The sequence below is a fragment of the Chiloscyllium plagiosum genome, chromosome 15 (assembly GCF_004010195.1).
Source record: "Chiloscyllium plagiosum isolate BGI_BamShark_2017 chromosome 15, ASM401019v2, whole genome shotgun sequence".
Taxonomy (NCBI): Eukaryota; Metazoa; Chordata; class Chondrichthyes; order Orectolobiformes; family Hemiscylliidae; genus Chiloscyllium; species Chiloscyllium plagiosum.
The window spans coordinates 10,096,240-10,109,920 of NC_057724.1; the positions used below are offsets into that span (position 1 = coordinate 10,096,240).

Below are 13,681 nucleotides of genomic sequence, written 5' to 3' on the forward strand. Positions count from 1 at the left end.
AACCCCCCCCCCAGAGCACTAGCAAACCTCCCACCAAGGATACTGGTGCCTCTCAGGTTCAGGTGTAGACCATCCTGTTTATAGTGGTCCCACCGTCCCCAGAGAGAACCCCAGTTATCCAAAAACCGGAATCCCTCCCTTCTGCACCATCCCTGTAGCCACGCATTTAACTGTTCTCTCTCCCTATTCCTTGACTCTCTATCACGTGGCACGGGTAACAAACCAGAGACAACAACTCTGTTTGTTCTAACTCTGAGCTTCCAACCTAGCTCCCTGAAAGTCTGTCTAACATCCTCGGCACTCCTCCTACCTATGTCGTTGGTGCCAATGTGGACCACGACTTCGGGTTGCTCCCCCTCCCCCTCCAGGACCCGGAAAACACGATCAGAGACATCACGTACCCTTGCACCTGGGAGGCAACATAACAAACGTGAGTCTCTCTCGTTCCCACAAAACCTCCTATCTGTGCCCCGAACTATCGAGTCCCCAATTACTATTGCTCTGCTCTTCTCCACCCTTCCCTTCTGAGTAACGGGGACAGGCTCCGTGCCAGAGGCCTTAGCCCTGTTACTTGACCCTGGTAAGTCATCCCCCCCACAAGTATCCAAAACGGTATACTTGTTCTTGAGGGGAACGGCCGCCGGGGGTTCTGACCTTTCATTCCGATTTTCTGCCAGAATTATGAAGCCAGACCCAGAAGTCTTGTCCACTTGAAACTGCTGGCCAATCAGACACTGGCATCTCCAGAACTCAGTCGCCTTTTGTTGGAGCAGCTGGAGCGAGTCAGACAGATATAATTTGCTGTCAGTTTCTGAGGTTGGGAGTTGCAGGGAGATGGGGTCAGGACATCAGAAACAAGGACAGATAGGTCAGAGAGGTTAGCTTTCAGAGGTCCTACTCTTGGTCAAATCCCTTGATCTTGCATAAATTAGTGCAGATCCAGGGACATTCCTTCCAAAGTGACAAACTATTGCATCGGTTCGCCAGTCAGTTAGACTCATCTGACATCAGACTGAAGTACTAGTCATCAAGGTAAGACAAACCCTCTAAGTGCTTGTTAAATGAACACTTTTTTCTTTATTTAGCAGCCTATTGGGAAGGCTTTGCCTGCACGGAACTTAGTAAGGTGGACGGAAAGGGTAAGTATAATTCTGGTGACGATCATTTCAATTATCTGTCCTTACCATCACCTACTCCATTACAGCTTGGAAGAGGAAAATTCTGTCCATTGTTTTCTTCCCCTCAACAATGAGAAAGAAACAATTCTGTATTCTGACTATAATCATGCTGCTTTAACTTTGATTTTAATAACGTTTGCATGTTTCTTACCAAATTGCCTTTCAGAATTGTACTAAATATAATTGATCTTCTGACACGTACATGGGAAATTTATGGCTTAAGGGATCAAGAGAGAAACTTTCCATGATTCACTTCCTTGTGGCATCTGTTGCAATATTTGATTTTTAATGACTCTGTCAACTATCATCACAAAACCATTATTGTCCACTTCAACAACAAATGCTGCAGAGGCATTTAGTAGACTTCTGCGTATTTATATTTCAACCTAAATAACAATTAAATCTGAAGCAACATTTTCAGAAAATCCCAGTACACATTCAGCTTATTAAGGAACCTTGACAGAAAAAATCAGTGAGAATCCTCACAAATACCTAATGAGATTAAGGATGGAGACTGTCAACCTTTGACATAATCCAGCAGAGAAAAAGAGAGGGAAAACGAAAGGGAATGAAGCAGTGAGGACAAGACATTGAATTCAGGAACAACAACTGGATTTTGGACAAAGAACAATCAGATTCAGTACAAGACGTCTGAGATTTCAGACAAAATCAATCACATTTTTAAAAAGAAAGACTTGTATTTGCATAATGCACTTTTCATGATCACTGGATGTCACAAAGGTGTTTAGTGGCTAATTAAACAGTTTTGAAGTGTGCTCGCTGTTGTAATGTAGGGGACAAAGCAGCTAATTTGTTTTTGAGATCCTTTTGTTTGAGAGACAAATATTAGCAGGACATAGGGATAAATCTCCTGATTTACTCTGAAGTAAGTGCAATAAAATATTTCACATGCACCATAGCAGGCAGATGAAGACTCACTTTAACATCTCATCCAAAAGATAGCATCTCCAACAGTGCAGCATTTCCTCAGCACTGCACTGGAAAGCCAACCTAGAATTTTATGCTCAACTGCAAGAGTGGGACTCAGACACAGAACATTACAACCCAGCAGCGAGAGTGCCACCAATTGAGCTAAAGGCTGCAAACAGCAAGAGATAATTCAGCTCAGGTGTTATTTATTTCCAACTACTAGAGAAAATAAGTAATTCTGAACATTCAGATGTGTGAGGGGACTGTCATCCTTTAAGCAGTTGAGAATGTGTGAAAGTATATGTCTGTGAAACCCTGTTTGGGCAGAATTCATCTTGAAGTGAGAATTTGAGCCCTGAAGACATTATTGCAGGAACCTCGATGCTGGAGATGTTGGCCTGGTCGGTGATGCAGTAATGTAATAATGACCAGAGCAACTGTTTTAGTCACATTGACTGACGGATAAGTATCAGCTAGGACAATGGGAGAACTTTCTTTTCTTTTGAATAGTGCCACAAAAATTTTTATATTTGCCTGAGAGAGTGGCCAGGCAAGCTCTTCCCTGGTATCTCGCATTAGTCTCCTTTTCTTCTGCTTCAACAGGTTCCTCTTTTACTTAAATGCACATTTTATTTAATTGAAAAGAATAATTCTGCGTTTCGATAACCAGAGCATGAACCTATATACAGTTCCAACAGTGCTGTCTGTTCTTGTTTTGACTGTGTCTTATGGATGTGCAGGATAATTGCTAATGAATAAGTATAGCTTCTATTTATTTACTGTTTGAGATGTATCAAGGTAACAATTTGGTGGCATTACAGGCATACAATCCTTAGCTACATTCAATTGTTTTGATATGTTCCACCATCCCAGGGTGGATACATGAATGCCAACCAGATGAAATGGATGAGATTGTCACAGTGAGTAAGTAACAATTGGTTTATTAGTAGCTTCGACAGAAATACTACCATTTTACGCAATTTTGTGACAAATGTAATAATGGACAATTAGTAGCATATTGATTTGGACTTTACAAGCCTCATCCATCTGCTCACCATCATTTGTTCCGATCCAACCAACCGTGTACCTATGTTCATGTGTCTCATCTTGTAAAATTGAACTGAATGTTTAAAAAGGAAAGTTGCTAATCTTAAAACATAGAATATCACAGCGCAGTACAGGCCCTTCGGCCCTCGATGCTGCGCTGACCTGTGGAACCAATCTGAAGCCTATCTAACCTACACTATTCTGATTTTCATCCATATGTTTATCCAATGACCATTTAAATGCCCTTAAACTTGGCGAGTCTACTACTGTTGCAGGCAGTGTGTTTCACACCCCAACTACTCTCTGAGTAAAGAAACTACCTCTGATGTCTTTCCTATACCTGTCACGCCTCAATTTAAAGTTATGTACCCCTCATGCCAGCCATTGCCATCCGAGGAAAAAGGCCCTCACTGTCCAGCCTATCTAACCCTCTGATTATCTTCTATGTCTCAATTAAGTCCCCTCTCAACCCTCTTTTCACTAATGAAAACAGCCTCTGGTCATAAGACCTTCCCTCCATACCTGGCAACATCCTAGTAAAGCTCCTTTGAACCATTTCCAAAGCTTCCACATCCTTTCTATAATGCCATATTGTGCTGTATGTGCAGTTTAATCTTCCATTGCTCCTATTGATACCATTTTGGGAGTTCAATTAGCTTTTGCAGGTCAGCATTCAAAGGGAGGCAATGGCCTAGTGGTATTATTGATAGACCATTAATCCAGAAACTCAGTTAATGTTCTGGGGACACTAGTTTGAATCCTGCTATGGCAAATTATGGAATTTGAATTAAATGAAAAAATAAATCTGAAATTCAGAATCTACTGATGACCATGAAATCATTGTCGATTACTGGAAAAATCTATTTGGTTCACTAATGTCCTACAGAGAAGGAAATCTGCCAGCCTCACCTGCATGTGACTCCAGACCTACAGCAACATGGTTGACTCTCAACTGCCCTCTGAAATGGCCCAGCAAGCCCCTCAGTTGAACCAATCACTACAAAGACTCAACGAAATGAAACTAATGAAAGCTGGCATCAACCTAGTCAATGACAGAAATAGCCCTGTCGACCCTGGAAAGCCCTCCTAACTAACATCTGGGGGCCTAGCGCCAAACTTTGGAGAGCTGTCTCGCCGACTAGTCAAGCAACAGCCTGACGTAGTCATACTCACAGAATCATACCTTACAAACAATATCCCAGACACCACCATCACCATCCCTGGATATGGCCTGTCATACCGGCAGGACAGTCCTAGCAGAGGTGTCAGCACAGTGGTATACAGTCAGGAAGGAGTTGTCCTAAGAGTTCTCAACATTGGCTCTGGACCCCATGAAGTCTCATGGCTTCAGGTTAAACATGATCAAGGAAACTTCTTGCTGATTACCACATACCATCCTCCCTCAGCTGGCGAATTCGTAGTCCTCCATGTTGAACAACACTTAGAGTAAGCACTGAGGATAGCAAAGACACAATATGTACTCTGGGTGGGGGATTTCAATGCCCACCACTAAGAGTGGCTCGGCAGCAGGACTACTGATCAAGCTGTTCAGGTCCTAAAGGACATAGCTGTTAGACTGGGTCTGCAGCAGGTGGTGAGGGAACCAACAAGAGGGCAAAATAATACCTGACCTCATCCTCACTAATCTGCTGGCTGCAGATGCATCTGTCCATGACAGTATTGGTAAGAGTGACCACCACACAGTCCTTGTGGAGATGAAGTCCCACCTTCACATTGAGAATCACCTCCATTGTGTTGTGTGGCACTATCACCGTGTTAAATGGGATAGACTTTAGAACAAAGAACAAAGAAAATTTACAGGTCAGGAACAGGTCCTTCAGCCCTCCAAGCCTGAGCCGATCCAAATCCACTGTCTAAACCAACTCCTAAGGATTTGTATCCCTCTGCTCCCCACCTACTCATGCATCTGTCCAGACGCACCTTAAATGAATCTACCGTGCCTGCTTCTACTATCCCTGCTGGCAATGCGTTCCAGGCACCTACCGCCCTCTGTATAAAGTACTTTCCACATTTATCCCCCTTAAACATTTCACCTCTTACTTTGAACATGTGATCTCTCATTAGTGAATCCCTCACACTGGGAAAAAGCTTATCTCTATCCACCCTGTCTATACCCTTCATGATATTGTAGACATCAATCAGGTCCTCCCTCAATCTCCTTTTTTTCTAATGAAAAGATCTAGCAACTCAATATTGGACATCCATGAGGTGCTGTGGACCATCAACAACAGTAGAATTGCACTCCAACACAATTTGCAAACTCATGCCCCAGCAAATGCACCACTGAACGGTTATAATCAAGCCAGGGGATCAACCCTGATTCTATAGAAAATGCATTAGGGCATGCCAGGAACACCTTTCAAGCACACCTGAAGATGAGATGCCAAACTGTTGAAGCTACCAAACAGGACTACTTGTATGCCAACCAGCTTTAGCAGTAAGTAATAGACAGAGCTAAGCGATCCCACAACCAATAGATCCGATCTAAGCTCTGCAGTCCTGCTACATCCAGTTTTGAATGGTGCTGGATGACTAAACAATTGGAGGAGGAGGCTCCACAAATACCCCCATCCTCAATGATGGAAGAGCCCAGCACATCAGTGCAAAAGGTAAGGCTGAAGCTTTCGCATCAATCTTCAGCCAGAAGTGTCGAGTGGATGAGCCTGTTCCAGTGATGCCCAGCATTACAGATACTGGTCTTTAGCCAATTCAATTCACTCCACATGATATTGAAACACAGTAGGAGACACTGTATATGAGAGGCCAGAGCCCTGACAACATTTCGACAATAGTACTGAAGACTTGTGCTCCAGAACTTGCTGGTCCCTAGCCAAGCTGTTCCAGTACAGTTACAACACTGGCGTCTACCCAACAAACTGGAAAATTGCACAAGTTTGCTCTGTACATAAAAAGCAGGAAAAGTCCAACCTGGCCAGTTACTGCCCCATCAGTCCAGTCTCGATGATCAGTAATGTGATGGAAGGTGTCAGCACTGGTGCTATCAAGCAGCACCTACTCAGCAATAACATGCTCAGTGATGCCCAGTTTGGGCTCTGCCAAGGCCACTCAATGCCTGACCTCATTACAGCTTTGGTTCTAACATGGACAAGAGCTAAATTCCACAAGTGAGATGAGAGTGGCAGTCTTTGACATCAAGAGTGCTTTCGACCAAGTGTGGCATCAAGGAGCCTGAGCAAAACTGGGATCAATGGGAATTGGGGGTAAACTCTCTGCTGGTTAGAGTCGTACCTGACACATAGGAAGATGATTGTGGTTGTTGGAGGTCAGTCATCTCAGCTCCAGGACATTATTGCAGGAGTTCCTCAGGGTAGTGTCCGAGGCCCAACCATCATCGACTGCTTCATCAATGACCTTCCTTTCATCATCAGGTCAGAAATGCGGATGTTTGTGGATGATTGCACAATGTTCAGCATCAGATTTAAATGCAACAAGATCTGGATAATATCCAGGCTTGAGATGACAAGTGGCAAGTAACTTTTGTGCCACTCAAATGCCAGGCTATGATCATCACGAGCAAGAGACAATCTAACCACCATCCCTTGGCATTCAATGGTATTACCATCACTGAATCCCCCACTATCACCATCCTGGAGGTTATCATTGACTGGAAACTCAACTGGACTCACCACATTAATATAATGGCAACAAGAGCAGATCAGAGGCTAGGAATACTGTGGTTAGTAACTCACCTCCAGACTCCCCAAAGCCTGTCTATCAATTGCAAGGCTGGAGTCAGGAGTGTGATGGAATGCTCTCAACTTGCCAGGATGGGGGCAACTCTAACTACACTCAAGAAGCTTGACACCATCCAGGACAAATTGCCCACTTAATTGGAATCACATTCACAAGCACTCACTCCCTGAACCAACAATGCTCATTAACAGCAGTGTATACTATCTACAAGATACACTGCAGGAATTCACTAAAACTTCTCAGACAGCTCCCTTCAAACTCATTTCCATCTAGAAGGACAAAGGCAGCGGATATATGGGAATACCATCACATTCAAAATGCACTCCAAGCCACTCACCATCCTGACTTGGAAGTATATTGCCATTCCTTCAGTGTGTCTGGAATTCCCTCTCTAATAGTGTTGTGGGTCAACTTACAGCAGGTGGACTCCAGCGGTTCAACAAGGCAGCTCACCACCACCTTCCCAAGGGCATCTGGGGATGGGCAATAAATGCTGATCCAGCCAGCGATGGCCACATCCCACAAATGAATAAATAAATATAGTCTGTCTTTTTAACTTCTAGATCCAGCTGACTGGAGTAAAGCCCCCTCTCTGTAACAATTTTTTGAATTGCAAGTTTGCACTCTCCCTTCCAGGGTGTTGAAGACATAAGTCTAGGGCATACAACTGGCATTAAATGCAGTAATACCAATTATATTGGGTGGAAGAAAACATGTATACAGAGCCGACAATTGTTGAAGGTAAATTGTGTTTGACTAACTTGATTGACATAATAAGGAGGTTGATGATATCCATTACAGTGGATATTTACATATGGACTTGCAAAAATGCTTGAAGGAAGAAGACTTATCAAGAGTTAAACAATGGCAGAGATATGTTGAACCAAATGGCTGGTTTCCACGCTGTCAGATTCAACAGCATTGTCTTTAAGTTAGGTGTAACATATTTGTGTGTAGGCACTGATAATGACTTTAACATAAATTAGTGTTTTCAACTGTCTGCAGTTCAACTGAACATAAACTCGCATTGAGCATATCCCAATTAGTGTTTCTTTCCTGAATTACCTCCCTTAATGGGAGATTAGCAAGCTGTGCAAAATTTTATATTCCGTCTTCCAGATACAGATTTATGAGGTACTTCCAATTGTCTGCATTAGGCCTACTAACCCACAAAGCCTTTCCCTGGTTTGTGCCTGTAACAGAAAGCATTTCAGCACTGATTGCACTGCAAGAGTGCATACTTCAAACCATCACCTGCTATGATCCACTGCATTTTTCAATAACAGATTTCAAGCATGATTTTGAAAGCACTCGAAACAGCCCAACATTGCCTCCTTCCACCTCTTGCGCTGTCTGTATCCCTTACTGCTTTGAAAATTGATATTAAAAAAGTACACGAGATGTACATCTGGATGAGAGGTCTGCAAATGACATGACAATTTTGAAATTAAGACAGCCACTTCTAACAAGCCAGTAATTAATTCTTCCTCAGGATCTTTTCATTTCATTGTGCAGGTGCCAACTCTGATAAGGTGTCCATCCACCTGTTTTACCTCAAGTTCATGGAATGGTCCAGCTTTACTTTTATCAACTGTGTTTGAGGTTATTTGCATAAAGTTCTCTCCTAGTCTTGTCTTTTCAATCTTAATAAGTCCTCTTTTTTAGACAGAACTCCCTGGTTTGATGTTAGTGATCTGCCTCCCAGCTATAGTCTATACCACCTCCATCGCTTCCCTTTAATCTGCTATTGATGATAAGATAGCATCCATTACAGTCCATTCTACAGTTTACAACATAAATGGGACATTGCCAATGCCTGACTACACCATTTGTTTTATATTTTTTTGAACAATTTTTTTTGAAAGAGCAGAGTTTTACTTTGATACTTCAGCAACCTTCTGAGGACAAGAGTGTTAGAACATACGATGCCATAATTTCACTAGGTGAGTAGCAGGAGTTGTTTTCGTTTTCTGGTTTGACTGATTACATTTTCCACCGTCCGGCAACGGAAGTTAGCAACAAATTGCTACAGCAGGGGTTGAGACAGTGCCCACGTTCTGATAGCTTGGTGAGATTGGAGCCTGGAGGACAGGGTATGGGTGACAGGAAGATATATCCCCAACCCTCAAACTAGCCCACTCCGCTGTGAATTCTGAATTCAGAACTGGGTTACAGACGAGAATGTTTGTAAAGACATGCACAGCCTGTTAAAATGAAGAAGGCAGCCCTGAAAACAAAACAACAGCACATCATTTGAAACTAAATCACCTATTGTGCAAATGGATCTGACAGCAGCCTCGCGGAGATTTATTGCTCTCTGCTGTGGGAGACTAGGCCTGGAGAGATTGGCAAACTGCTGCAGAATGTTGTTCAGAGATGTTAAGTAAGCATCATTACAAAGCAAATAGGTATCACCTTTCCAGAGAATCTGAACTGACTTCTCTTTCAGTAACCATTCACTCAAATTAATATGTGTCAAACAAATATTGGGATTCCTTCAATATTTGTGAGGTTGAGGTGAAAACTTACATTTTCTGTTGTTCCTGTGATGACATGCAGGCCATCGTAGGTTGACTTGATGTACATACCCTACAAGAAGAGCAGACAGACAGAAGGTCAATGAGATGTTGTGTCATGGTAGATCATTGCATCTATCCCATCTTTACATAACAGGCAAATGTCTGCTTTGGCAGAAACTGCTGAAAGGTTCAGAAGAGAATGCACTCCCACCAGCTACAGAAAATGCTTTGGAGAAGATAATTGTTTTTCTGTTCGAGTATATTATGACACATCTTTGACACATCTTTGGCGTGCGTGAGACTCGAAATCCTCTGGCCCAGAGGTATGGATCTTTCTAAGTTGCTACTCTTCTGATATACCACTACAACATCAGCCACTGCTACATCACATGACATATAATCACTTCACAAGTAAGAGAGATAAAAGAAGTCTTTAACATCTCATGAAAACCAAGTCTACAAAGCACACATTTCATTCAATTAAATTATTTTGAATGCAGGATTTTTACAATTTTGCAACACAAAAATCGCAGTGCCAATTAAACAATGCCATTCACGGATGGTGCAATTCTGTATTCCAAAACAAGGCAACTTACTTTTTCTCATGCAAAGAGGCCAACAGCAATGGTAATTTAAAGTTCATCAAAGCAGATTCAAGGCCTACAGCCTTTGATAACATTTTCTTTTCAAATCTTGGCATTCTATAAACAAACATTGTGACTAAACATTGATCGAATACAACACTTATTGCATCATTTCCAGTGCATTGAGAAATTCAAAATTTATGTAAGATTAAAAATCCAACACAAGCCAGAAACTACAATAAATGTGTCAGATTAAGTTGCAGTTCAGTACAACCATAGAGCCATAAAGATGTACACCACAGAAACAGACCCTTTGGTCCAACTCGTCCATGTCAACCAGACATCCCAACCTAATCTAGTTTCATTTGCCAGCACTTGGCCCATATCCCTCTAAATCTTTCCTATTCATATACCCAGCCAGATGTGTTTTAAATTTTGCAATTGTACCAGCCTACACCACTTCCTCTGGCAGCTCATTCCATACACGTACCACCCTCTGCGTGAAAAGGTTGCCCCTTAGGTCTCTCTTATATCTTTCTCCTCTCACCCTAAACCTGTGCCCTCTAGTTCTGGACTCCCCCACCCCATGGAAAAGACTTTGTCTATTAATCCTATCCATGCCCCTCATGATTTTATAAACCTCTAGGTCACCCCTCAACCTCCTTTCAAGTTTCATAACATCCTTCTGATAGGAAGGAGACCAGAATCACATGTAATATTCCAAAAGTGGCCTAACTAGCATCCTGTACAGCCTCAACATGACCTCCCAACTCCGATACTCAATGCTCTGACCAATAAAGGAAAGCATACCAAACACCTTCTTCACTATCCTATCTACCTCCACTTTCAATGATCATGAACCTGCACTCCAAGGTGTCTTTGTTCAACAACATTCCCTCAGACCTTACCATTAAATGTATAATTTACTTTCCCAAATGCAGCACCTTGCATTTATCTAAACTCCATCTGCCACTCCTCAGCTCATTGATCCATCTGATCAAGATCCTGTTGTAATCTGAGGTAAACTTCTTTGCTGTCCACTACCCCTCCAATTTTGGTGTCATCTGCAAACTTACTACCTATAGCTCTTAGGTTCATATCCAAATCATTTATGTAAATGACGAAAAGTAATGGACCCAGCACTGATCCTTGTGGCACTCCACTGGTCATAGCCCTCCAGTCTGAAAAACAACTCTCCAACACCACCCTCTGTTTTCTACCTTCAAGCCAGATCTGTATCCAAATGGTTAGTTCTCCATGTATTCCATAAGATCTAACCTTGCTAACTAGTCTCCCATGGGGAACCTTGTCGAACGCCTCACTGAAGTCCATATAGATCACTTCTACCATCCCGCCCCCATCAATCCTCTTTGTTACTTCCTCAAAAAACTCAATCAAGTTCGTGCAAGAGTGCCACCAAGTTTTAAATAAGCCATAGATCTCTAACACACCAGGAGAAAGTAATGGTCAATAAGTCTGTAAATACAGAGAGGTTGTTTCCCCTCATGCAAGAGCCTAGGATGCCGGGATATTGAATTTGGGGGTAAGATGCATTTTTGAGGCAGAGATGAGAAAGAGTCCTTTCTCTCAGTGGAATTCTTAACCGCAGAGGGCTGTAGATGCTGGGTCATTAAGTACATTCAAGGCTGAGATAGATGCATATTTAGTCAGTGAGGGAATCAAGGGTTGTGGAGAAAAGGCAAGAAAATGGAGTTGAGCATTATCAGATTAGACACAATCTGAAATAACTGCACTGAGGCTGGTATTCCGTCACCAAGTCACACTTTATTTACATATGCACCGTACATGGGCTCTTACCAGCCAGCTCAGAACCAATTTCTCGAGTGAATAGAACCCCCGACAATTTTGTTTATCTCTGTAAGACAGGGATCCCCGATTGGCCCAGGTTAACAATCCCAATCAAGGATCTCAGTGTCAATGAGATCTACCTGGCCTGCGTTCTAATCATTACACAATCTCATTGAATGGTAGAGCAGATTTGATGGGCTGAATGGCCTACTTCTGCTCTCACCTATTATGATCCAATGGGGATCTTAATGATACCCCAGCCCCAGCATATAAACAGTTCCACTTTAGCAGTCAGTGAATACGATGCCCATTGGGTAGTTACATCTCAAACACATTTTTATTTGAAAATGGATGCCTGACCCTGTACACAACAAAGTCAAGCCCACAGTTTCCAAATTCCTCAAAAAGATGGGACAGCTCAAAGGGGAAGTCAGAATTCTGAACATGCTTCAACTCCATGACTAGAAATATGCCCACATCTATCAACAAGGCTGGTTGCTCACACTCCAGTTACTAATGAGGTTAGTTATGTCCCTTCCTCATGTTAATACCAGACTGTGTTTGTCCTTAAATCAGTTTCTGTGGCTAAATGGCGCACACTGGATTTGGGGGTGTTGAGTCAAATGATAAAAGGTGACCAATATTTCTCAGCCTAACAGGAAGTAGCACAATAAATCTACATCAAAAACAAATTGGAATTACAGTCATATGTTTAACTCATTGATGTCATGACCAATTGGTGCACTGCAGCTTATCAAATGAACGTTTTTACATGTCCAGGGATTTTTGGAGGCAGTTTTAACCCAACTGGTCTGACAGAGAACCCACAGGATTATACAAGATGTTATTTTTCAATCCCTAAACAAGACTTCTTCATTAATAATCAATGAATACAGCAACCTCAGTGTTTAGACAACAGCAGGACGCAAAGAGAGAATAAATTCTCGATTCCAGTCAGTGACGCCCACATCCCATGAGAAAATGGGAGATTTTGTCACTTAAATCAAAAGACTTCGAGGTTGATGGAGTCAACGAGTCACGAGCAGATGAGGTGCAGTCAAAGGTCAAGATGGAAGTGAAATAAAAAATCGTGCAGCCCCAGAGATGATGTTCCTGTGCCTTGGCAGCACAGTTTTGAATGGGCCACTCGGATTCATCAATCTGTTTTTTTTTGCCAGATTTCCCACGCAGATGTCACTCTGATTTACAAGCCTGTTTTCTAGTCAGGTGGAAAAGCTGCAGAAACAGGGTTACATATCTCAGCTGCTGGTGGGAGCACGAGTTTTGGTGACAGGAGGTGGGGGTGGGGAGAGTAAAGAAGTGGGAGCTGGGGCTGTGTCTTTATTCGAGGTGAAATGAAGAGGATTGTCTAATCTGTTCTGTAGTCTGCCTGACAGTAATGCTGGATGGTTCAATTTATAGATTATAAAGAGAATGTAGATTGTCTTACCAGGATACTGAAGAGAGAAGAGGAAACAAGCCTGAAGGAGTCAGTATGAGTTCATAGAGTCATAGAGATGTACTGCATGGAATCAGTCACCTCAGTCCAACCCGTCCATGCCGACCAGATATCCCAACCCAATCTAGTCCCACCTGCCAGCACCCGGCCCATATACCTCCAATCCTTTCCTATTCATATACCCATCCAAATGCCTCTTAAATGTTGCAATTGTACCAGCCTCCACCACATCCTCTGGCAGCTCATTCCATACACGTATCACCCTCTGTGTGAAAAAGTTGCCCCTTAGGTATCTTTTATATCTTTCCCCTCTCACCCTAAACCTATGCCGTCTAGTTCTGGACTCCCCAACCCCAGGGAAAAGACTTTGTCTGTTTATCCTATCCATGCCCCTCATAATTTTGTAAACCTCCACAAGGT

At 42.6% G+C, this 13,681-nt stretch overlaps 1 protein-coding gene across 2 annotated transcripts in view; it reads right to left on the reverse strand.

Moving 5' to 3' along the window:
• Positions 1-13,681, reverse strand: part of si:ch211-26b3.4 (connector enhancer of kinase suppressor of ras 2) — a 576,848-nt gene that overhangs the window by 328,139 nt on the left and 235,028 nt on the right. For both annotated transcript variants that reach the window (XM_043704404.1, XM_043704405.1), the window contains exon 7: positions 9,420-9,479. In XM_043704404.1, the coding sequence (XP_043560339.1) occupies positions 9,420-9,479 (60 nt within the window). The remainder of the gene's footprint in view (positions 1-9,419; positions 9,480-13,681) is intronic.